This window comes from Corvus hawaiiensis, chromosome 7, assembly GCF_020740725.1.
Source record: "Corvus hawaiiensis isolate bCorHaw1 chromosome 7, bCorHaw1.pri.cur, whole genome shotgun sequence".
Classification (NCBI taxonomy): Eukaryota; Metazoa; Chordata; class Aves; order Passeriformes; family Corvidae; genus Corvus; species Corvus hawaiiensis.
The window spans coordinates 33,295,392-33,321,327 of NC_063219.1; the positions used below are offsets into that span (position 1 = coordinate 33,295,392).

At 38.5% G+C, this 25,936-nt stretch overlaps 1 protein-coding gene across 2 annotated transcripts in view; it reads left to right on the forward strand.

Moving 5' to 3' along the window:
* The first annotated feature begins 8,012 nt into the window (after nucleotides 1-8,012).
* SLC35F5 (solute carrier family 35 member F5) overlaps nucleotides 8,013-25,936 on the forward strand; it is a 30,233-nt gene continuing 12,309 nt past the window's right edge. Inside the window, exons 1-13 of one of the 2 annotated variants that reach the window (XM_048309417.1) lie at nucleotides 8,013-8,072; nucleotides 11,174-11,244; nucleotides 12,839-12,917; nucleotides 15,725-15,866; nucleotides 16,895-17,038; nucleotides 18,917-18,979; nucleotides 20,145-20,226; nucleotides 21,567-21,757; nucleotides 22,919-23,000; nucleotides 23,320-23,407; nucleotides 23,964-24,028; nucleotides 24,362-24,466; nucleotides 24,937-25,096. In XM_048309417.1, coding sequence (XP_048165374.1) covers nucleotides 15,732-15,866; nucleotides 16,895-17,038; nucleotides 18,917-18,979; nucleotides 20,145-20,226; nucleotides 21,567-21,757; nucleotides 22,919-23,000; nucleotides 23,320-23,407; nucleotides 23,964-24,028; nucleotides 24,362-24,466; nucleotides 24,937-25,096 — 1,115 coding nt within the window. In that variant the 5' untranslated portion in view covers nucleotides 8,013-8,072; nucleotides 11,174-11,244; nucleotides 12,839-12,917; nucleotides 15,725-15,731. Of the gene's footprint in view, nucleotides 8,073-8,709; nucleotides 9,551-11,173; nucleotides 11,245-12,838; nucleotides 12,918-15,724; nucleotides 15,867-16,894; nucleotides 17,039-18,916; nucleotides 18,980-20,144; nucleotides 20,227-21,566; nucleotides 21,758-22,918; nucleotides 23,001-23,319; nucleotides 23,408-23,963; nucleotides 24,029-24,361; nucleotides 24,467-24,936; nucleotides 25,097-25,936 lie in introns of those variants that run through there. The other variant, XM_048309418.1, reaches the window with a different exon arrangement.

Consider the following 25,936-nt stretch of genomic DNA (forward strand, 5'->3'; position numbering starts at 1 on the left):
AGTTGCACCTATTTACTTCCTTGGCTGGAACAAATGTGTATTGCTGCCTTTTTCATGTGACTTATGCACCTCAACTGAACTGAAAACCTAAATCAATCACAACTGTAGGTACCTGACCTCCATAGCATGTCATGAACATTAATTTGAGTAAAAACCGTGGTAACTCACAAATTTATGTAAAATCACCGTTTTTAATTTAGTTGTCTTTTATTTTTTATTCAGAGATGTCATCCCTGTGCCAAATAAAACCAGTACATCACCAGTTTGCAGTTTAGTAGCTGTTTAACTGGCTTGTGAGCTTTCCAGCAGAGCACAGAAGCCCATCAGGGTAAAACCAAGCCTTAACACAGGGTCAAGTATCAGAGCAAGAAAAGCTGGATTGGAAAAGAGGATCAAGGTGAGCCAAGTGGGTCATTTCACAAAAGAGGTAGCATGAAGAGTCAGGGAGACTGCAATGACACCATGGGTTTTTTTGCTACCCAACCATTTGAAACTGCAAGTAATTGAATGTGTGGCAGGTAAACAAATGGGTTTCTGTTCTGAGACACTTTTCTGGCTTTCACCAGTTGCTTATCAACTTTTGAGAGGGTTTGGCTGCTAATGTTTGCCCTCTCACTCTAAATGGCTTTGCATAAGGGGATTGTTTAAAAACACTCATATTGTAGGTGTTTGGATTTCTACTTGGTGTGTGACTTTTGATCAAAATACATTCTCTTCAGTTTACCCAAACTGTTGACTCCTCAGATTAGCTTTCAGAAGACAATAGATGTTATAAGGTTATTATATCACATCTATGGTCATTGTGCTGCGGCACAATTACTCTTTTTGTATTTAATTCAAGATAATTCAGGGAAGAGAGGAGGACTAGGAGGAGAATTTGGAACTCACATGGGCAGGTGTTCTTCTGTGGATGCAGCAGGGTGCTGCTTGGATATACAATATCAGTCAGCTGGATATTATAGCATCCACAATTCTATTGGAGAAGCACGGATAAGCAGTCTCCAATTGTCTCTAGACAAAATGAGACATAACTAAAAATACCCCCTGTGATGGGTTAAATTATTTGGCTGCCTGCTTTCTAGCAGGATAGGGAATGTTCCCTTGCAGAATAGGGAACGTTCCCTCCACCAGAGCTGGGGGAAGGCAATGAACAGCTCATGCAGCATCTTTTTCAATTATCACAGCTATCTGCAGTCCAAGTTTCTTATTAAGACATATGATTTATTTAGAAACAATATACAATGCTAGTTAAGTTAGTCAACAGTGGAACACTTTAAAAGTACTGTGTTCTTCGATAAATGCATAACTCAATCTATTTCTAGTGACAATGCTGCTTGCATACAAAATGGAAACAATTTCAAAGCACTATTTCTGCATGCTGGGTGCATCCACACTGGGTTTATTCTATCTGTTTGGTAATATATAAAGAAACTGTTAATTCATTTCTGTAAAGTTGCAGTTTCTTGCTTGTCCTGCTCAAAGACCATAGGAAATTTTCCTGAAATAATACCTTAACAAATCACCAAAAAGTATAAAAGCTGATTTGCAGCTCTACAGTGCTGTGTCTGACACTGTTAGGATTATGTGAATGTCTTTGAAGAAGGCCACGGCCAATTTTTAATGATGTGGTCTTCACATGTCCAGTACCAAAAATATATCAAAACTAACACATTGTATCCAAGTGTTTCTCTTACTCTGCTGCTTTAATAAACAGCACTAAAAGCAAACACTCTGGTAAATTATGCTAATGAATATGTAAATTGGGGAAAATTTTATAGACAAACAGATTACATTAATTATGTTAGTCCTTCCTGTGAGAATAGGGGTTTTTAAGATTCTATTAAGATCTCTATTTGGAGCACTACATGCCTGTTCAATTTGGTGTGCCATCCTAACAAGCCAACGAACTTGGCCTTGATGATCAATACACTTTGAAACATTTTGATCTAAAAATGGTGCACCAGTGAAGCCCCAGTCCAGTAGCTCTGTCTGTGCAATTCCTCACCTGATAAAATTTCATTCTTGGTGCAGTTTAAGACCATCTGCATTGAGAAGACCAGAGGCACGTGTTAAAATTAGAAGGTGTGAAAAATGAAATGTTCCCCCCTGTATTTCCCTGCAGAACAGCTTCCAGTTTAATCCATTCTATAGAACCCATATATACAAAGGAGGCCTCCCTTGCTAATGGGGTAAGAATCAACATGGGCCATCCATTCCTTTGCTTTAGGCCCTTCCTAGGAGAATCCCTGCCTTATCTGGAGCATTATGCATTCCCAGCAAGGGATCAGTTCACTGTTACCATATTGGGCAATGCTTCCATTCCCTTTGAATACCACCTTATGTTGCAATGTGCCTCTGTGAATCATTGTGATTATTCACCCAGGAATGTGCAAAAGCACAAATGTAAAAATCTGTTCTGTGTTCTGAACACGGAAGGGTCAGATTATCAGCAATTCCATCTGGTTAGCCTTGTGCTGGGAGAACTGCTTGACTTGACCTTTAGAGAATTTGCTTTAATGGGGCTATTCAACGTAAATAAAATTCTCTTTTGACTCTCTGTTAAGGCCTTTTTGGTGTTTTTGGAGCACATCTCCAGCAGCACAGGTATTCATGCTCACACATGCCTTTCTGCCAGCTCTGGTTGCTCAAAGGGCTCTCTGGTTGTCAACATGCATGAAGGCTACATGTGCAGTCCCGTCCTGCATACGATTTCTCTCAATGTCATGGTAATTCTGTAATTCAGAACACTTCCAAAAGGTTTACTTTCCATTTCCTTTTTGGTTTGCTTGAATAAGCTTTCAAATGGTTTTTTAAATTGTCTTTTTTAAAGCAAATTATGATCACAACTCATCTACTGAAAATAATTGAGTGATAGCAATTCAGTAATTTTCAGTCTGGGAAATCCCATTGCCAGTTAAGCTTCCTGTTTTCTTTCCTATTATAAATCAGCAGAGTAAAGAGACTGAAGCAAGGGATGACAAGTTCCCCAAACGAGTTGTTGTACTAGTCAGTAATTTTATTACTAGATAACACTTGCAAGTAGTGTTCAGTAGGAAGTAAAAAAACCTCTTGGTTCCAATTAATTTTCTCCAGCTATTAAAAGTAATGGTTGATAAAAAATTACATCACAAAAATATTTGTGTTTTTTCTTCTATTACATCCACAGTGTAATATTTTCCCTGTAAGCACCAGTAGTTCTCATAGTGATCAGCATAGATTTTATTCAAAATAATAAATTTTTAAGCACTGAGATTTCTTAGAGCCTTGTCATCAGGTAAAACATTTCAAAAACAGCCATGTAGCAGCTCAGCATGGGTCAAAAATATGAAATGTTTGTAAATACACAAAAAAGAGACTGAAAACAGAATGGAAATTATAACTTTAGCAGTCTAACTATATTTTGTGTATTCATATGAATGTTTTCGCTTCAGCCTCTCTAGAACTGGACCAGGAGGAGGGGAAGGCAGTGAGTATAATTGAGCAATAGGATCACTCCCTTGATCACAAGTGGCTTCTTGCAAAGCTGGACTTAGGATGTGAGAACACCTCAAGGACATTCAGGGACAAACATAAGACAGTTAAAACTCAAATAATGCAAAGAAGGTGAAGTGGAACAAGGATTACAAATTGTGTGATAAGATTATTAACCAGTGGCCTAAACCCAAGCAAAACAAACTATTTTCTGCTATGTCACAAGACTGTCTCAATAAATCCTTAACAGCTTTTTTGTTACTGAGTTCACAGAAGGGATTATCCAAATTCATAGGTCCATCAAGAGCTATTAAATGCATTGGCTGAATTACATCCTTCCAGATGAGGATGCTGTTACCCATTTATTTCTAAAAACTAGAAGGATGTGCCATGGAAACCACTCCCTGGTTTTGAACACCATTTTCCCCAGGCATCCATTATGAGTCCTGTGGAGACATGAGGATTCTGAGCTAAATGGACTTTTGATCTAACCCAACAGGACAGGGGAATACCCCGCTGTCATGTGTCCTACACCGAGTCTAGTTCTGAACACTCAGACCGAATCATTTCCCTGTGAAGAGCAGAAGATGATCAAAGCTGACTTTGTCTGTTTGAATTTCTAATACAGTTTCTTCTGCTGCTTTGCCTTGTTCATCAACATGAACATCTTGTTCATCAAAGATCTGTTCCAAATCCTTTTGAAGGAAGCATTTCTCTAAATTAAGTGGTTTCAACTCCTTTGTAGAGATTTATTATGAGACCTACAGAGTATTAAATTTCATTCTTGGGATCTGATCTATTTCTTCCAAATCAGCTTTTATGTTCTTGTAACTAGAACATACATGAGCAGAAGCTAAATTCAAATTTTCTTTGTAAGAGCAATTTATAAGGTTTCCATGAATTGTGGATGTTTTATTTTATGAATTATTATAGTGCTACTGGGAAGTAGATGTAGTTTTGCTTTGCCTACAGAAATGCTATTCATGTAACTAAAATATCCACAGCAAGATAAATAAATATGCAGTATGTGTATATTTTCAAGATACATATTGTTTTATTACATGTGTTTACTAAAACCTAATTCCTGAAAAAGGCACAGTAAAAACAAACTGGACATAATTCTCATAATAGTTTCTTTCAGAGAAGACACAAGATCATCATGTGAACTTTTACAATAGGAAGCAAATTACTTAAGAGCTAAAAATACAGAGGTCCTGTGATATTTTAAAGTGTAAGAAGTACAAACTTCTGGGCTTCTGCCAATGTTGACCTGTTTTTCTCAAAACACCCCAGGAACCACAGTGTAAGTGCCTCATCCTGTGATGAAGAAATCTTGGCACTCCACCTGAAGGACAGCAGTTCTCTCCTGTTTGCCTGCCCCAGTCAAAAGGCTGAAAATCAGAACATTAACAAGGTGGATTTAACTGTGCTGCCATATTGACGTGCAAACTGCTGCATTGCCTCCTAAAGAAGAAAACTCATACACATGAGAAGACACATGGAGTTACACCCAGAGAGCTGGTCTTGTTTCAGGTGGGATTTCATGTGGTTTTTTCTGTCAAAGGAGACTAAAGGATAAAAAGAGAGAAAATCTGCATATCACAGATATTTTGTCACTGCTAGAACCAGCTACTGCCAATCACCATGGAAAAACATTTTCTAGGGGCAGCAAACCAACATCTCAAAGGTGAATTCCCCTTTTCCAGAGCTCTTGTATCAATGCAGGTTCAGGTAAGACAGAAGAGCCTGGGACTCTCAGCTTTCCCTGTTGCCTTATTTATTCTCCCTGCTCACATGCAGCAGGGTTTGTTTTTTTTTTTTTTAATATAAAACATTCACCCAATTTTAATATAAATTATGCATAATATTTTCCAATATATTATTTAGTAAAAGCACTATTAGCTAGAGGAAAGTCTTATATGCAGTTTCTCTGTCAGAGTACTGGAGTTATAACTCTTTGGTTTTCTCTTCATGTTTTGCTGCTGTTGAACTGAGTGACCTTGGATAAACCATGTAAGTTTACTGAGTCTCTGTATAAATACTAAATAAAGATCTGCAAGACCCAAGAAAATTAGATGCTGTGAGATACACACGTGTTTTTGCAGTTACATTTTATATAATTTTCAGCTCCTCTGAATTTCACAGAATGCACCATTTCAAGAGGACTGCTATTTTCCTGAAGCTTTGGCTAAGAAATTCATTTAATGTCAAATCTCTTTTACAAAGTTGTAAAGTCAAAATTTCATGTAAAAGCACTATATTGCACATTTTGGCAATTTTGGCTGAAAGGCCAATAGTGGTGGTGAGGCCCGGAGAACAACAAATCAATACAGCATTTATAATGTGTACTCAGAGTACATCAAAAAAGGACAGTTTGAACCAAGAGCATAATTCACTGCATGTCCTTGTGCCATTTATGCTATAATGCTTCAGGGTAGGGATTGTATCTTACAGCTTCTAACAACCAGTTTTATGGGGCATCAAACTTGTTGGACATCTCTTAGTGCTGCTATATGCAAATTAAAATACAGCTGTACTAAGAAATTCAGGCTCACAAAAAAGCCCAAACCAGTTTCAGACTAAAAGTTCTTAGAATTTTGGGTTTTTTTTAAGAAGTAACTTTTGTTTATCTACAGGAAATAACTCAAGCCCAACAGCAAAACTCACCCAGATATATGATTATAAGACATCACATTTTTATGTGAGAGGGAATGGATATTTTCAATCACTAACTAGTAAGAAGGGTGAAATATAATATTTGATTTCAACAGTAAGTGTGAGTAGCATTTAAAATAATTTCACAGCTATATCACATGTATCACCTAATAACAATTAAACATCATTTACCTTTTTACTCGTGTATACATTGCTTACTCTTGTTTCCTAGCAGTTTTTGCTGTAAAATTTCCAAAATATGTAACAGTTAAATTTTGGAAAAAGCTTTATTTCTGTTAGCAGGTGAATACTGAATAATCTGCAAGACGTGACATACAACATTGGTTATCTTTAGGTTGGTATTGTGAGCTTAGTTCTTAAACATTAATCAACACTGACTACAGAGATTACTAACACAGACTGCAAAACCAAACCAAAGAAGACCAGAATCTGATTTTGCGATTTCATCTAAGCCTATAATAGTTCATTTTATCCAATATATTTGATAGACTTTGTCTAGTATTTCCTTTTGCAGCTTGTTAGTCACTAACTTATACATCTCAAAATTTTGATTTAATTTAGCTTGCATATCTACGCAATATCACTTTTTTATGGTCCTAAAAGAGTGTTGATAGCGAAGCAGACATCTATTCAAAAATTTAATTAGTTGCCACTACTTTCAGGTCCTGTGAGATTTTGTATCAGAGCGTGTAAAGATTATGGTAACTATGAAACTACGTTTCCACCACCTCACTGCATCTTAGGACGTTTCTCAAGGGTCTTGCTCACTTTGGTTTTTCTTCTTCCTTTTTTTTTTTTTTTTTTTTTTTAACAGGCTGGTTTCAAGCTCCATCCCACTTCTGCATCTCTAGTTCTTCACACCGTGCTCTCTTCCTCTGCCGTTTCTGTTCCTCCATATTTTAGTTGGTTGTGGTTTTTTTTTTTTTTTTTTTTTTTTTGGGTTGGGTTTTTTTGGTTTGGTTTGGTTTTTTTTGACTTGCTTGTCTTACAGTTTTGGACAAGCCCGTATAAATGCCCGTGTCTCCGGAGGAAGCCCTGCTCCATCAGAGCTATTCTACCCATTCCCTCGTTAGAGATGGTAAATCTCCTTGGAACAGCCGGTGCTTCTCCCGCTGCCAGCTCCGCTCCCAGGAGCCGCGGCGGGATAGCCCCGAATGATCCTGGGACCAGCAGGAGCGCGGGGTTGCCAGCCCGCTCTGGCTCTTCCCCGCGGTGGCTACGGAGCGGTGACTCCGCGCCCCGTTCCGCCGGTCAGGGCGGCACCCCCGGGCAGGACCCGGGAGCGAGTCCGGCGGCAGAGCGGGGCTTCCCGGCGGGACACGGAGCGGGCACCGGCAGCGCAGCCTTTGGCTGCAGACGGGACGGGCGTGGGGATGAGCACGAGGACGGGAACGTCATGGAGATGGGGGTGGGGGTGGTGATGGGAACGCTGCTAGGAATGGGGTCGGTGATGGCATTGGGGACGGGGATAGGGATGAGGATAGGGATGGTGGTGGGGACGCAGAAGGGGATGGGGACAGTGATGGGGACGGGGACGGATATAGGGATGGGCATAGGGATGGTGATGATGACAGTGGTGGAGACAGGGATGTGGATGGGGATGGAGACGGCGCTGGCGATGGTGACAGGGATGGGGACAGGGATGTGGATGGGGATGGAGACGGCGCTGGCGATGGTGACAGGGATGGGGACAGGGATGGGGACAGGGATGTCCCCCCGCCGCCTCTTCTGCCGCCCGGCGGGGGGCGGGTGGAAGGACAGGGGTGTGGAGCTGCTGGCCGAGCAGGTCGATGGGGCCGGCCCGCGGGCGGGGCGGGTGGGGCGGTCGCTCGCCGGCTCTGGGATGGATTGTGGGTGTCCGGCGCGGGCGGGCGGTGCCGCCGCCGGACGGAGCGCGGGGGGCGCCGGGCCCGGCGCGGTCTCAGGTACCGGGAGCGGGGCCGGGGCCGGGCGGGTCCTGCCGCCGCCGGGGGTGCCGCGGGCGAGAGGCCCCGCAGGGCTGAGCGGGGCCGGGCCTAGGAGGGAACTTTGTCCCTTCGCGCGGGCGGGGCGACCGTGCCCGCCCGGGCTGGGGGTGTGCGAGTGCCCCGTGTCCCGCCGCCCCTCGGCCCCGTCCGCCCCTGACAGCGGTGTGGGGAACGCGCTCTCCGCTCCACGCCTCGGGGGAAGTCCCCTGACCGGTCTGGGGGTGCGTGGAGGGGTTCCTCTCTCCCCAGAGCGAGCCTGTACCAGCAATAGTGCGGGCAGGCGACCAGGGAAGTGATTGTGCCCCTGTGCTCGGCGCTGGTGAGGCCACGCCTCGAGTGCCGTGTCCTGTTCTGTGCACTCACTACAGGAAAGGCACTGGGGCACTGGAGCGTGGCCGGAGAAGGGCAGCGGAGCTGCTGAACGGTGTGGGGCACGAGTCCTATAAGCAGTGTCTGAGGGAGCTGAGGGAGTTTAGCCTGAAGAAAAGGAGGCTCTGGGGGGACCTTATCGCTCTCCACAACTCCCTGACAGGAGCCAGGTGGGGGTCGAGCTCTCAGGCAACAGTGACAGGACAAGAGGAGGCAGTGTTAGCTGCGCCAGGGGAGGTTCAGGTTGGACATTTGGAAGAATTTCTTTGCAGAAAGGATGATTAAATATTGGAATGGGTTGCCCAGGGTGGTGGTGAAGTTACCACCCCTGGCGGTGTTTAAGGAAAGCCTGTGCCGTGGTCTGGTTGGCGGGGTGGTGTTTGGTCATGGGTTATGTTCGATGATCTCAGAGCTCTTTTCCCACCTAATTGATTCAGTGATTCTGACCTGGCACCACTGTCCTGCCTCGCCGGGAGTCTGGGGGAGGGTCCATGTTTCCCCTGCTTGGGCTGCAGCTCCCTTTCCTCCTGCAGTTTCCATTTTTTTAGGTGCGAGTGCAGCACACTCATTTTTTACCCTCCAAGATCCCCAGGGCTTGAGCCATATATCTTTCTTCTTAGACATCCCCTTTTCCCTGAGTGCATTAAGGAGACTTACTCATTTCCTTCTCATTTCCTTTGTTCCTGCTACTTTTCCCCAAAGATATCTATCGTCAGGGAGGAGACCCCCATTCACTCTGAGTGCGGTGATTTTGCCGATTTCTACCTTGCCTGGAAGGCTCAGCTTTCAGCTGCCAGGGTGTCTCGCTGAAAGCTGCTGTGCTGGTTCTTATCAGGGATCTGTGTCTTTATACCCTGTGACAAAGCACGATATGTTTAGTCCTTGCACTAGACAAGATTAGATCTGCAGCATGTGAAATGGATGTCATTTGTAATCCTTAGCTGATGTTAAATGTGGAGCTACTGGTGGCTGACAGATTGCTCTGTACGTGGTGAAGCTTAGAGAGGCCTTGGCAGCTTGACGTGGAGTTTTTTCTCCTAATGTTCCTGGACAAGAGTAACAAGGAGGTCAGCGTCTGTTCTGCTTGTCAACTTTCACTCTGCAGACCTGAAACTTGGGTGTTTCTAGCTCATTGCAGTCAGACTTCAAGTCCAGCAGGGTCACAGGCTTGGTGGGGGTGCTGTAGGAATTACTGAGAACTGTGTGCTTGCACAGGCTGGTGGCTGGTAAGGACTCTGAAGTATAAAAGAGATGAATACTCTGCACTAGTTCTATATAGGAAAATTTGTTTGAAACGTTGCTTTATTAATTTTAAGTGCTGAATAGGAAACTTCAATTTCATTCATGAAAACATTCCAACATCCATGTTCTTTTTATTCCTTAGATACCCAGATCCAGCTGTGCCATGACAGTTTGATAGCATGACTGTTACATACCACCAGATTCCTAAAACATATCTTTATGTTAAGCTAAATTCTCCAATTTTGGTAATAAAATTAACGTGTTTTCTGTGCAAACTTTGGTCTTGTGTAACTTCTTGTTTAGATGGGAACAGTGATCTCTACTTGCAAAACTCAGTACTGGCATGGAAAATTTGGTTGCTTTTTTGGATCTTTTGCTTCACTATGTTCTACAGATCCTACAGGAGACTTTCTTTGAGTAAAAATGACAGGGCTGTGGTGAATAAAATAATCTTGTTGCATAAGGCTCACGTTTCCATCTTTCCTGACCATTCTTGGCTTTGCTCTCGTCTCGTGGTACCCTTTGGAGGTTGAGTGGAGGTCAAAATTGTGTTAATCTTGCTTTAATGTATGCTTACAGATTTTGACATATAAATAGAAATCATTTTGCTTTCAGCTTTTTTCTTCTGGTTAAAGTGAAAGCAGTGTCTCTAAAAGCTATCTAATATGAAACAAGAGTCACCTGATGACAGAACATGTTAAAAGGGGGAGGAGGTTGTATCCCAGAACTTGTATTGTTGGAGCAGCTGGTATAACTGGAAAAACTAAACCCATTTATTTTGCTTGCAAGCCTTATCTTGATATGTTGTCTTTCAAATTGCGCATGAAATCGTATTGAGTAAATACAAGGAAAAATTTCCAGTTGACTTGCACCATGGTCTGTGACTGAGCTGCTGTTCTGTGTCTTCTGTCATTCTTGTTATGTACTTTTTTTCTATTCCTTGGTGGTGGAGGGGAGAGACAAGCTATGTGTTTTCCTCCTAGAACAGTCAGAACAGCAATACTTTTGTTTTGCAATGATTTGGCAATTCTTTGGCCTATAATATTCTTTTCCCTAATTGTCAGTGCAGTGAAATTTTGTGAATTTCATGTGATTTTCTCTTTTTGGGTGGAACTTTTAATGTGGAAATAATCTGCACAAAGAAACATTTGATGCTGTCCAAATAGGAATGCACATGAAGTATCAATGTTGCAGTTATATCTCCTGCCCTCAGAAGCTGCCTGTTGCATGTTAAGAACAGCAGGGTTGGACAGGCTGCTGGGCCTGTTGGCTTTAGTGCAGTCAGCTGTGTGAGCATGCACTGTAGACCACAAAGGGGGAGACCACTTCTTATATCTTTTTATCATAAATTACAGTGGTGACTCTTCTTACATGATCTAGGGTACTGCAACATTTTAAAATCAAAGTACAGTGTCACGACAAGAAAATTTTTAATGTTTATTTTTCAGAAGATCTTCATGTAACTGGCTGGAAAATGGTTCTACAAGATGACAGCACCAACTCTAAGACTGTTGGAATGGTAAATAAATTTTAGAGACTTTAAAAGGTCTCTGTGCTATTTGCTGAAAATTATAATGATATTAAGAAATGCCTTTTAATGAATATTCCTTTAAATGCCAGATTTGAGTTGCTGTGTTTAAAGTTACACCATGTGGAAAGCATATTTCTTTCCTCATAATGGAAACAAAAGGCAAACATGCTGAAGTTTCTGCTCTCTTAATAGAGTAGAATAAGGTATTTACTTTTAAACCATCATTCCTATTTCAGCCTCTCTGTCTTCTGGTGACTTAAATTTATAATAATTTTGTGCACTTGAGAAATTAAATGTTTTGTAAGGGTCAAGCCCTACAATAATAATGCCAAGGTTGTGGCTTCAGTCCCTGGGCCATTCACTTAGGAGTTGGACTTTAGCATCCTTGTAGGCCCCTTCCAACTCACAATGTTCTGTGACTTACTGCCTTGGTATTCAGGGTCTACACTGAGCATTGGCTTTGTGGAGTAGAAGTTAGGTAATCACATACTTGTGTCTTAGAAAATGTATCTTCCAGTTTGTTTGTGTGTTTATTTTAAGCAGTTATGGCCATTTGGTGAACTGTGGAAAAGGTTTGAACTTGCTGTGTGTAAATGTTGAGTTCAGTGGGGGCTGAACTGCAGGCTTGTAGGGCCTATCCTTATGGGCTGCCTCTTAACCTCATAGGTGAAAAGCATGAATTTAGCTATTGCCCCATGTTAACAGTTTACAAACTCTCAGCCGTGCTTGACAGGTGATTAAGAGCAAGATATTGGGTAAGTATTTAGTTCTGCCCTTGCTGCTACTTCTGTTTGGGACACTAATTTGAGACTCATTAGCATAGTGTGTGACTCCTGTTGATTCAGGATATCCCTAAAACAGAGTTTAGAAACATTTCACATGAATAATAATAATAATAATAAAAATTCCAGCACTTCCAGGCAATAAAACTTATGGCTCTATTTTGTATAATGTTTCTTTTCCTATATAACACTTTTAAAATGAATTTTATTGAATGTGTCTATATGATCTGAGTTTAAAAATTAAAAAAAAAAGTTTCAGGTAAGGTGGTGTTTTGTTTTAATACAGTAATAATGCTGTATCCATTTTAGGAGTGATACTGGGCTTCCCCAAGACATAACATGGAGGTGCCTTATCTTTCTAGATTATTTTAAGACCAACAAGCCAATATGTTCTTCCATTACCTTTCTAGTTCTAATGTTTAAATACTTTGCTTAGGAATGTACACTTAATAAATAGTGCCTTTCTGTGCATAGCTTAAAAAATCAGAACTTAACATCATCAGGTTCTTGTTCCTCATGTAGATCTCTTATAGACAATTTATAAGGAAGGGATCATGTTCTTTGTAATATCAAAAGTAGTAAAGGATCATGTTTTCTTGCATTTCAGGGCTGTCTTGTTGGCATTTTTTATGCAGACTGATTCTTAAGATTCTAGATCTGTATGTCTCCAACACTTAGGACTTGAGCTGCAGAAGACACTTGTGGAACTTGAAATTTTAGACAGTATTTTGCACAGATAAATGCTTAATATACCTATGCACGTGTTTCACACTGCTTTTTTTTTGTTTGTTTTTTTTTAGGAGGCTGTCTTCACTTTGACATGAAGTGTGAAGTTTGTTAGTCACCACTTTTGTTTCTTTTTTACAGTTATTGTGGAAGGTAATATGAGAAAAGTAAATACTCTTTTGTGTTCATTTCTATAATGAACATAACAGTAGGGAATTGTATTTCATTGCAAGTTCACGAGTACTGTTAATAAGTGGGGATAATGTGTCTGTTTAAAACTTTCCAAAATAGTAGTTTCAATCTGTCTTTGCATTTTGTGTGATGTTTTACTGGGTTTTAATTCTGTCCTAAAACTTAGTATTCAGGTTTCAGTAGGCTTTTGGATTTCTGCAGAATGTTGTAGGCATTTTAGTATTGCTGCTTTGCAACTTTTTTAGTCAGCTATTAGCTTGAAGGTGATGGTGCTGCACTTGGTAGTTACCCTTTCTTGTTAAGCTTTTTGCCTTGTTAGGGAAGGATTGAGCAAAGCACTATATTAGGCACACAGAATTGTTAAACAGATACTTGGTAGTCAGAGGAGAAAGTAATAGCTGCTCTTATTGTAACATATAAAAAATTTCAACTTCAAGGCATAATTATGGGCTCTTTATTTAGAATTTTAACATCTACTTATCAAAGGTACAGAAGAAATGGTGTAAAATGTACATAGACTGTGAATAACTTTATGTGTAACCTCTTATCTAAGAAGTGGTGGATAGTCTGTCATCCTTTACTTTGCTCCCATTGAGGGATTTTAAAGCAAGGGATTTGTTCAAGCCTAATACAGACAAGCTGAGTACAAGATTAAGCAGCTGCAGAATGTGAATGTTGTCTGTGCACGATCTCTGTTCACAGAGTGTGCTTTGAAGCAGCTTGTGGTGAGAACAGCAGAGCTGTAGGTGTGAGGGAGCCTCTGATGTGGAGATGTCCAGTTGATTGGGCTGCTGCCTTTCCCTCCTGTCTCCCCAGCTACCTCTCCCCTCCTGCCTGCAGCACAGAACTGGTGGAAGGCTGCAGTGCTTTCATTTCTAGGATACTTTCCCACTGTCCATGTTTTGTGCTGTAGCCTGACAGGAATGAGATTTCTTCCTTCCAGTTTGTTTGGAGCTCTTCTATGCCCAGCTTCCATGTTAGCTGCATCTTATGCAAACACAAGAGCAATTTTTAGGCTGTATATAATATAATATAACTTCATGTAATGGCTTGTAGGCTATTAGTCATAATAAAATGAAGGCAGAGTTTGTAGAGTATAATACATAGTATCTGTTAAACCAATTAATAAAAACTGAAAAAACCTTTATAAGCTTTATGTTAATTTATTTGAGTTTAAGATAATATACTTATTTGTTCTCTCTTTGAGAACAAATGTTTTCTCCTTTATTCTGTATCAAGTAAAAACTGTAATTCCTTGCTGAGTCTTTCATAATTTTGCCCCTCCATACTTACAGATTTCTGCTTTCTTTTGTCAGTCCCACCATTTTATCAGAAAAGCAGAGTAATTATCCAGAACTGATGCCCACACATGGAATATATCAGCATAGATCTAGTGGTATAATTATACTTCAGGAACTCTGCCTGTTCATTTTTCTTTTGAAAGAAGCCCTTTAAGAAATGGAGGAAAAAGTGTCAAGATTTGAACATGGCAGAGACTGCATAGAAATATGAGTCAAAGCAGGAAACAGTGCTGTGATCTCCAAGCACTTGTGCATATCTGGGCATTTAAATCATTAATCGGAAGAACAGGCTACTCTGGGAAAAAGAAATGTACCTTCCTCACTCACTGAGAGCATTGTTGCACTGTCTCTTTCATTAATAATGAGAAGAAATGTAAATAATGAGAAGAAAGCAAGTATTTGTATGTTCACACGTGGAAAAAACAAAGTTCAATTTAAATTTGCCAAAACATATTAGCAAATCAGATGACCTCTATTTACTGTGAAAGTCAGAAGCTGGTCTGTAAAGGTGGCTTGGATTGCAGTTCTTTGAGCAGTTCTCTCAGAGGTAGTGTTTGAGTTTATGGTATGCTATGCCATCTGTAGTTATTGAACTCTTGATAAATTGGTTCTTAAAATATAGACATAAATAAGCTAATGTCAATCATAGAAATAACACATACATGTCTTACTGACATTCATTAGACAGTTTGTAAAGGATTCTGGTACAAGTAGAGCAGTGAATGAGTCATCAGTCTCTGTCACTTGAGTTTGAAGCTTTTTAGTAATATAATTGAAACTTTTCCTAAATTTAGGCCATCCAATGGGCAGCTGTAAAGCTGTGTCACAAATCTGAATTCCCTTGTAACATTAGTGGATTTTTGATAGATTTTCCCTTGAATTGGTTCATGCTTGTATTTCATAAATTGCCAAATAACTGTATGATTGTTTTTTAATTCAACTGCATGTGTAGTCTGCTTTTTAAAGTTTACAATTATTCTTTTTTTTTTTGCTTGAATCACCTCTTGTTATAAGGGTTTGTGATTTACCCAAACGTTTTCCTATGTCTTCAGAAATGTTTGTTGAATGTCTCTAAGTTTAAACGCATTTCTGACATTTGTCACAACACATCAATCTAATTTATACTGTCAGGTATCTGAATTTACCAAAATATAGTGGTTTCAAATTTTGCAGAACTTGCAGCACAAATTCCAAAAAGGCATTGTGTTTCACCTACTTTTGCTTATTTCAGTGCTAAAGCAGTTGATACATTGTTGCAAAGTCAAGATTTATTTTCTAATTGTCCCTAATATCTCTGAAAATTTCCTGCCAGATCTGTCAAAGATCTGCTTTTTAACAAGCACAGGCCTATGTGCATCCTTGCATATTAAGTCCTGTTTATATATATGAAACAGTTGCCCCCACTGCTTATTTTTTTGTGTGTCACTGTAATCTTCTGTGTTTTATTTCTGTGTCTCTTTTGCCCAGGTTCCAAATGGTGTGGGTTTTTATCATGAACCGGATGAGCTCCCAGAGCAGTTCATCCACTCAGCGCAGGCGAATGGCTCTAGGAATTGTCATTCTCCTCCTGGTTGACGTGATCTGGGTGGCCTCTTCAGAACTCACTTCTGTAAGTGTTGTTCGACATCTTAAAGGGAAAATAAAAGAGAAGGATGCAACAGAAACATGGTTATCAAGCACTCAGTGTTTCACCAGCCTGAATCCACTTAAAGTTACAGATAAGCTCAACTCAGTGCCTGTTTCTTTTGAGACTGAAGGTGTTACTGATGACTTTAAAGAGCATAAGCTCATAACTATGTACTGTAGTCAGGGAGTTCATTTTGTTTATTGCCATATTGATTAAAATAATGCCCTTATGGTTCCCAAAAAATAGTAAATGAGCTGTAACATGGAAGACTGAGTGATGTGGTGCATTATAGTTCAAAACATCCTGAAGTCCAGGATGAAAGGACTTAGGTCATGGAGTTTAAGCCCTGTAATTGCATTTAGTTCATATATTCACCATATTGAAACTGTTGTGGTGTTTATTTCATACTAAGTTTTAGAACTTAAAACAGAGCTTTAGCAATGGAAATTGAATTTTTAGCAAATTCTTAAATTCAGTTTTCTGAACTGTCATCAAGGCATGTTCTATATCAGTTTTGAAACTAAGCACATACAAGTGTTTGTGCTTATCATGTGATATTAATAAAACATTTTTTGCAATAAGCTGGTGGAGTCACTTCTGAGACCTAAATGTTATTTAGCCAAAGTAATCTTCTCTAATTTATGATTAATGTTATTGCTTATAAAAGTGGTCTTTAATTTAGAATATATTTGTATGTAAATGTATTTTCATTGCTACATTACAGTAGCATATAAATATGTTGCTTGGTGAGATGCCAGTAATAAGTAGCTTTCCTCCTGTGGCATTGTATCTTGCAAAAAGGCTTCTTTTTGTTGGCACCAGAGATAGTTTGGGAGAGGGTTCCCTAGAACAGGTAGGGCCAGTTGGTTCCTTTGGTCATCCATGTCAGTACTCACAGCTCTGTTATTTTGGGAACCAGACTGGACTATATACTTAACACCTGTTCATTCATTTTGTGAATTCTTACCTATTTGGTAATTTTGGATACTGCAATTATTTTCTTTCCACAGTATGTTTTTACAAGGTACAACAAACCCTTTTTCAGTACATTTGCAAAAACATCCATGTTTGTTCTATACCTCTTGGGATTTATTGTTTGGAAACCATGGAGGCAACAGTGCACTCGTGGGTTTCGTGGAAGGCATGCAGCTTTTGTAAGTATTATAACTCTATAGATGTTGTGATATTTGTTTAAGTTTTTACAGAATAAAACCCCTTAAAACAGACCCTAGAGAAGAGCAGAGTTTATGTATTTGAGGTATAAACTGAGTCATGGCACAGGAAGACATAGCAGCTGTAACAGTTGTCATGTGAAAGGATGAGGCAAGAGAAAGCAGCATGAGATGTGTCAGGAGTTGTAAGAAATGCTCTGCTGGGCCAGACCATTGGCCCAAGCAGCCTGGTATTGTATCCTGGGCAGTTACAGGGGATGGTTCCTCTTAACAAGAGCTTGTGAACCCCACCACTGTTGGCTCTTGGTTCCCTTTACCTCCCCCAACATCTGTAACCAATGGAGTCAGAACTTGGACTTTGTAATTGATTTTTAGCACTGACTTTTTTAGTCTCTGGCACAACTGTTTGCTAACTGTTTTGAGGGGTTTAAAGTTACATTTAGTAAGGGTGGTAGAATTATGTTTTTGTTACTGTTAATACTGTTTTTTATAGCTTTTGTGCATGAGTGACCTTCTGATGCCCATTCCAGAGTTAGGCATAGTTTGTGCTAGAACGTAAAATTATTGTTATATGACAGAAATACTGGGTTTTTTTCCAAGAGATGCTGGGAAGAGCAGTTGTTCTGTGCCAGTGTTTCAAAATGCTGAACAGCAGCACTCAGGAAGCAGTAAGGCATTTGGCCTGATACTAATCTCACATTAAAAGAACAGAAAATGTGATCCAAGAACATGCTGTTAATCAACATGTCTTTATAGAAAATAGCTTGTGTGAAAGGACCTGATTTCAGATTTTCTGGATATGTTAGACTTCACTGATAGTGACAGTTGTAGGCATAACATATTTAAAGTGTTACGTGACTTTTATACAAATTACTTTTATTAAAAAAAGACAAAACACAACAACTAAAAAAATTTCTTTCTTTTAAATTCTTGAGTTAAACACATAGAGCATTTAGAGTTAGCTGATATCTTGATATAATATTTGTTGAATGAGCTTTTAATACCAAGTGTCTGTGCCTAATATAGCACGTTAGACTTGACGTTCAGAATCATCACAAGATAATTTGGCAATAAACAGAACTTAGTTTCTTTGCTGACAGTAATGAAATATGAACTGGAATGCAATGAGTAAGAATGCCCAGTCTGTCACATGTTGTATGTGGTACTCATGACACTGCTACTGGAATGCCATTATTTTTCCTTTTCAAAAGAACAGTGCAGACAGGACTGTAATGTGCAGTTAGAAGTTTCCTTCCCCTCAAGGGATGTAGTTTAATATTCAACTCTATAATTATTGCAAGCACCTTTAAAATGTCTTGTGTTTATTAATCTGGAAAACATGTCCATTTATATGGTTTTATTTTAATGATTGCTTGGATAAACACACCTTATTTTTAAGTTCTCTTCCACATTAGAGGCTTTAATAGATTTGCTACCATCATGGTAGAGCAGCAAGCTGCAGCTCAGGAAATAGGGGTTTGGTAAGGTGCAGAAAGGAAGAGGGAGAGGAATTTTGCCTCAATAAAATGAAGAAAGAAGCAGCTTGTTAACAGTTGCACGATAATTTAGTGGAGAATATGTCCCTAATACTGATTTTTGCAGGTTTTCTGTATCTAAGAGTCTCATTCTGCATTCATACCTGGGTAGTTGAATTCAGTGGGGTTCTTCAAGAGGTACAAGAAAGTACTGAAATTATTTACTGAACTTGTAAGCCCTCTTGGTATTGGGGAGAAGGGCTGAGGAGAGAGAGGGAATTGTGACAGAATTATGGAAAAAGTAATAAAAATCTTACTCTTCAAAAATTTCAGTTACTAGTAACTTTGCCTTGGTAGTTTATTACATTAAAATTTCTGTAATTAGTTTGCAGATGCTGAAGGTTATTTTGCTGCTTGTACAACAGACACCACTGTAAACAGTTCTCTGGTAAGTGCCCTAATTTATGAAGGTCAATGTTTTTGTCATTTACAATAACATGGCACAATCATCCTGACTTACTGTTTATAAAATATGGCAGTCTTAAATGTATTAGTTTTTGGCAAAGGGGATTGGTAACTTATATGCTTATATGTTACTAATAAGTACTGCACATAATAGTATTGCTAATTATAAGAAATATGGATTCTCAGCTCAATAAAGCACTTACTTGAATGTTTCTGTAGTCATTTGTCAAAGAAATACTGTCTTGCACGAAGGAAACCTTTACATATTCAACTCAATACCATCTCTAATAGAGCGGGGGAAACAACTGAGTATTGGCAAATTACTGTATGGATATTTTATACAGAATTACTTAAAGAGACTTTTTTTCAGATGCATTCTTCATTTAATTTTTAGGGGATTTTCAATTTTATCTCTCTGTGCTTAAGAATAAAATCTTGTTAGCCTGCTCAATTCATTAAGTTGATGTGACTCTAGAAACCTGGGCAATTTTGTGTTAATTTAAACATCCACCAAAATTCTAGTCCTAAACAAGCCTAATGTAAATCCAACTACCAGATCGTTTTCATTACTTCACTCTTACAGTTAATTAATTTAATCTAAACAAGCACCTTAAAAGTTGTCTTGTTAGCAGAAGTTTTAATTGCTTGAAATACTTCTAAGTGCTTTATGTATTGTACATGTTTCCCAAAGTTTTTTGATGTTTAGATCTAGGGAAGAAAATGAGGGCTTTTAGGCTCATGGGGAGAAAATGAGTGCATTAATTTTTGTATACATGTTCTATATTTCATGTTTCTAGTTTATAATTTGGACAGAAGCTATAGTTTTATTGAAATATCTGTGATATTGATCACTTACTTTGTAATTTTAAATCAGTAGGTGTGAATTTTCTGGCCATAAGTTTTGTATTCATGAGGATACATGCAAAAGAGCACAGTTCTCTTTTAGTACTGTGTTTTCCCAATATGTCTAATATGCTCTATACTTTATACATGGGTTTTGACAAGTCTATATGCAGAACCACTTTAAGTTTGATTCTCTTACTATTCACCAATCTTTATTTAGTTTTCTAATTCGCTAAATAAGTTCTACTGCTTGTAATTTAAATATCCTGCTTAACTGTATTTTTACTTATACTGATTCATTGCAGAGTGAACCTTTATATGTTCCTGTAAAGTTTCATGATTTGCCAACTGAAAAAAATGGCAGTAATAGTAGTGATGCAGAGAAAAGTGAGTAAAGACTTTTGGAATGCTGTAATGTTAGTTCTTTGGTGAAGGAGTTACTTTTCTCTTTGTTTAGTGTAACTGCTGTCATGTTGCAGGTCTTGCTTCCCCTTCCCCCCCACCCCCTTTTTTTTTTTTTTTTCCTTTTTTCGCCTTTCTAAAAATCTCTTCTTGCATGAATTGCAGTCTCATGTATTTACTTTCAGGTAGAGAAAACATAGGCCTGTCGTTCAGTTTACCTTTCTTGGTCACTACAGATGCAGCCTATGTTTATCTCAAGGGACCAACTGGGTTCAGTACTTGTGATTCTTTCCTTCTGGGCTTGTAAGACCAGCAGCAGTGAGTCAGCCTCTGGAAAAACAAGCTATTGTCCTTTTTAGAGCAGGAGCAAAGCAGTCAAAGTAAGAATTTTAACAGTCTATGTGCGTTCTGGTTTTATTTAAGCCTCACTATCTTGTGATAGTACCTGAACAGGCCTAACTGTCCTAGACAATTGTAGAAAGGTTGGCTTCAAAACATCCAGTTAGCCAGTCCTCAGCAAAAGAGTCCCAGCTTATCAAAGGGAAAGTCTCTTAATTTCTACATGGCACACGTTAAGAACCAGTTTGGTAGACTTTGCTTCCTGTGGCAACATGCACCAATCATTTCAGAATTGTTCCAGCTGCAGCTTTCCCGTTACCTTTTTTTAGGAAATTAGGTATTGTTTCATATTGATCTAGGCTAATATTTACCTGTAGTGTGTAGTGTAATGTTTTCTTTACAGAGGGAGCTAATGATACTAAAATAACTATAAATAAAACATGATCCTAGTTTGCAAGATTAGCTAGAGGGTGGCTTTCAAAAGGGCAAGTGACTTTATGGTCTCTGCTAAGCTTTGAGGTCTGTTGGACTTTAATCTTCTGAATGAAACATTGTCCTTGCAGTTAGGTACAGTTGTGTGCAGGTTTTGGCTGTTTGGCTGTTAGACATTTAAAGAAAATGTTTGTCAATATGGAATAATTCCTGTCTAAAAATATGTTGTTACCTTTTGTTGATATTTTTGACAGGGAGCAGGGGTGATGCTTTTCAGTGAGGTTTTTGTGGATGGATAACTTACTGATTGAAAACAGTAATTAATTGTGCTTTGTCTTATTATTGGCCTCCTGAATAGCAAAATATTAGTTTAATAAATCATGATGGCATGTCTTCTACTTGGATAAAAACCTGTTATTTGTGCGGTATTGTAATTAATGGTGTGTTGCAACGTCATAGTTTTATTCGCATATTGTGTTGGCTCAAAAAGTTTAATGATAATACGAATCTTTTTTCTTTTTTTCTTTTTTTTTTCTTTTTTTCCTCCTTTCAAGCACCCAAAAAGCCTCGTGTGAGGTTCAGTAACATCATGGAGATCAGGCAGCTCCCATCAAGCCACGCTTTGGAAGCAAAGCTGTCCCGCATGTCGTATCCAACAGTGAAGGAGCAGGAATCAATCTTAAAAACTGTAGGAAAGCTCACTGCAAGCCAAGTAGCAAAAATCAGCTTTTTCTTTTGCTTTGTGGTATGTGCTCCATTCTTTCAGAAAACTTCAGTTTAGATGCATTTAAAACTTGTATAATAATAATAATGAAAAAGTATTGAGATGACTTGTATTCTTTGATTCTTATTTTATAAATGTACTATAAGAAGTAAAACTTTCCTTGTGCTGGACATGCATGTGCAAGATTTAATTATGAATCCATTGGTAGATGCTGTTGCTGCATCATGCCTCAGTTGTGAGGGGAGAGAGAAAGATAACAGTGGCAGGATTTTTGAGACAGAAAAATATAGAGGGCATATCAGTGATACCTTTTCCAGAGGCAGCTTCACTAGTACTGCCAAATGTGTTCTCTGTAATGTGGCTCACCACAGCTTTTCCTCAGGAAGTAGAGCACTTTAAACATTATTGTTACTGTTATTATTATCATCAATAATAATAATAATACCACTGATGCATGTGCCAGAAAATAGTGGTGTAATTTTTCCTAGGGTAGTGTCCTCATGTCCAAAACAAATCCTGTTTATTCTGTTCAAGGACGCTACTGGCATGTACATGTATTATTTCTTGGACTTTAGTCTTATGTGGAAATATTCATAGAGAGTGGTTACTTCCCTTAGAATATATCTGAGATCTTATTAATGAGATCTCAATCAAGAAGTGAGAAAATGCTTGCCATTTTATTCCTTTATGGAGGAATTAGGAAATATTTTTTAGGCATTGAATGTAAGAGATGCTTGTTTTGAACAGTGGAGATGAATGCTGGTTTTAAGTACTCTAAAAGACCTCATTAGGCTGACTATGTCACATGCATTACTGAAATTTCTTTGCAGCCCTTGTGCAGTTATCATCTTGAAGCACTCCAAAACAAGTAAAAAGTACCTTTAGTTACTACAGACTAGCTATTATAATGTCATTTTAATTCTTTTTAAGTTCTGAAGTATGTTATTTCGTTATTAAAGATGTATGTGGTTGGTTTGAGCCAGTTCTAAGTTTGCTTCTTTCTTTTAATGTTCCTGCCACTTTAATAGAAGTCTCTTTAAGCTAAAAATCTAGTTCTGATTTTATTATTTTGGTTAAATAATTTTTTCGCTTATTCTCAAAGCAGGATTTTATTGCACTGAGAAACTTAAGCTCTGTTGTTGGTACCCAAATATTAACAAAGATATTTTTCTTTTTCCCCAGTGGTTCTTGGCAAATTTCTCGTACCAGGAAGCTCTGTCAGATACCCAAGTTGCCATCGTTAATATCTTGTCATCAACCTCTGGTAAGTTTTATTTACACCACCAGGTGTGCATTATAAGGCTGTTTATAACATAAAAATCTCTTGTTACAATGGATTTGTGTAACATTTTTACCTGTGCATTTGACCTAAAAGCATTGAATATGTGTGTTTAGAAAATTCATTTTGTATTTGCAGTGGTTTTTTAGGGTACCTTCACTGCTTTTTGTGTGTGTACTTCCGCAGTTACATCTGTATATTAAAGAAATATATTTGGAGCGTAATAGCTTTGAAGCTGTGTAATTTTCTGGGCAAACTACTGGCAAAACTTGATTGTATAAACTCTTCTGAATTTCTTTTGCAGGGCTTTTTACATTGATCTTAGCTGCAGTCTTTCCCAGTAACAGTGGAGATCGGTTTACCCTGTCCAAATTATTAGCTGTTATTTTAAGGTAAGATAATAGGAGGGAACATTTGGTCAAAAACTCCCTGGTACAGTGAGGGGACAACTGTACCTACTATACCTGTGGTATCAGGTATAAAAGGTGTCACCCTTTTAAAAATCCTTGTTTCACAGATGAATTGAGCAAGTGAATTAAGTTAAATGCTTTGTGTCATGAACCATTGCCAAATATCATTCTCTTGCAGGAAATTAGAGTGATTTTGGTTGGAAATAGATGAACTTATTTTATTGTTGTTTAGTTGTGGTTTGTTTATTTTTGTGTAAATGGTGAAAAAAGAAGAGGTTTGATGTTGAGTGTTTTCAGCCTCTTTCATTAAATGCCTGGTGCATTGTTCTGGGAAGTTAAAAGTGGGATTGGTTGTTTCTGACTTGGGATCATGCCTTAGCAGTTGAGAACTCCTTTTGACTTTCCAGAAGTGGGTTTTGATTAACTAAAAATGCCTAAAGATAGAACTGTATATTTGTTTTTCTCTTTCTTTTATCTGTTTTTTGTAAAGAAATTCCTGAGTTTGAGTAACATTTTGCATTTCTTCTTTTTTTGCTAGCATTGGTGGTGTGGTACTTGTTAACCTTTCTGGATCTGAAAAATCTGCTGGAAAAGATACAATAGGTATTTGCTTATGGGCTTTAGTCCTGAAATATGCAGTGATGAGTACCATCTTCTGACAGTACTAAGTAGTCATATAGCAAGCTCTATATCTCTTGCTCATGTAACATTTCACAATCTGGTTTTTTAGTTTCAACTTCTAAAACTTGCCATTTATGATAATTTTCCACCCTGTGCATATGTTGGGAAAGTATTTACGTTGTAGAGCTTTCTCCATTTTTCCATGTTTTTCATTTAGTAATGGATTCTGTAATCAACAGAGATTTAGGAGAGTTGATCCTTCTGTGCGTAACATGCTTGGCATATCTCAAGGGATTATTTTTTCCATTTTTCCAGGTTCCATTTGGTCTCTTGTAGGAGCAATGCTGTATGCTGTCTACATAGTCATGATAAAAAGGAAAGTAGATAGAGAAGATAAACTTGACATACCAATGTTCTTTGGTAAGACCAAAAGTAACTCCTTTGAAAGTTTTAATTCAATGTGTGATTAAGTGATCAGGCACTGAACTGTGTCTGAGTGGTAAAGGGGCTTAGAAAAGCCAAGGAAGTAGAGAAAGCCTCTTACTCCCATGGTTACGAGTCCTTCAGAGCCTGGTTTAGTGAATTATTTCTTGTTTAGTGCCTTAACAATGAGAGGTAACTTCCTGTGGGAAAGCAGACAGCCCCACTGACTTAGTGAGATTTCTGATTTTTATTTTCTTTTCAGTTTCAAACCTGTAAATATCTGATGCAAATTTAGTTTGTGAATTTCAGGTTAAATTTCTTACATTTGTTTCCTTTCAAAGATTTAAAATACTGCTTCATGGCTGCTTTGCTATATGCATATTGTCAAAATAGCAGATTTTAGCTGAGATTTTGGTTATGTTGAAGAATATTTATTGTGATTTACTTAATACTGTTTTTATATTCAGGGTTTGTAGGACTGTTTAATCTGTTGCTGCTTTGGCCGGGGTTCTTCCTGCTTCACTATACTGGATTTGAAGCATTTGAATTTCCCAATAAACTGATATGGATGTGCATTGTCATAAATGGCCTTATTGGAACAGTTTTGTCAGAGTTCCTCTGGCTGTGGTATGTCCACCATACATTGAGTATGTTTCACATGAATTATCTTACCTGTGTTCTCAGATCTTGAGATGTAAAATTGTCTATGTTAGGGTTCTTGCCCTTTTCTTTTTCTTTTTTTTTTTTCTGTCCACATGTGCAGTTTTAGCATCGTGTTGTAATGTCCTGTTAAGACAACAGCTGACTTTAAAAAGTAGCTGATGTGATCTTGTAGTAATTAAAATACTGTGTGCTGGACTTATTCCAGAATTAACATTTGGGACAAAAAGACTTTGTGCTACAGAGTTGCAGTAGCAAAAGGAGAGCATGAATTTTGTTGTAACAGTTCTGTGACAATACTGCAATGAAAGATCAAGGTGGAGTAGATGGATTTCCACAAAAACCTCTTGGTTTTGTTTGGTGCTGTGGATTTTGGTTGTTTTTTCAAGTTGAAAGTTATGTATGAAATTTAATAATGAGATTTTTTGTTTATTGTCAAACTTTTACACCAGTCCTGGGTATACATGCATTGCGGCATATGTTGCTTTGCAATTGAACTTTTTTGTTGATAGAATATTTTTGTGATGTTAATGCCATCCTGTATCAGTATCAGTGTCAGGTTAAGTGTAATTTTAACATAGGCAAAATAACAAACAAACCAACCCCCCAAACCTCAAACATTGTCTCTTGTCCCAAAATCAAGTACTAGCGTAGGGTTAAGTACATGGATGTGCAGAGACTTTTTTACAGGATATTTGTTTAATTAACTCAGAATGATATTCCAGTCAATTTAAGAGCTAGTTTTACTTCCAGTTCCTTTTCTATAGTTTTGCACTGGGACTGATTCAGAGTTTGTGCTGATACCAT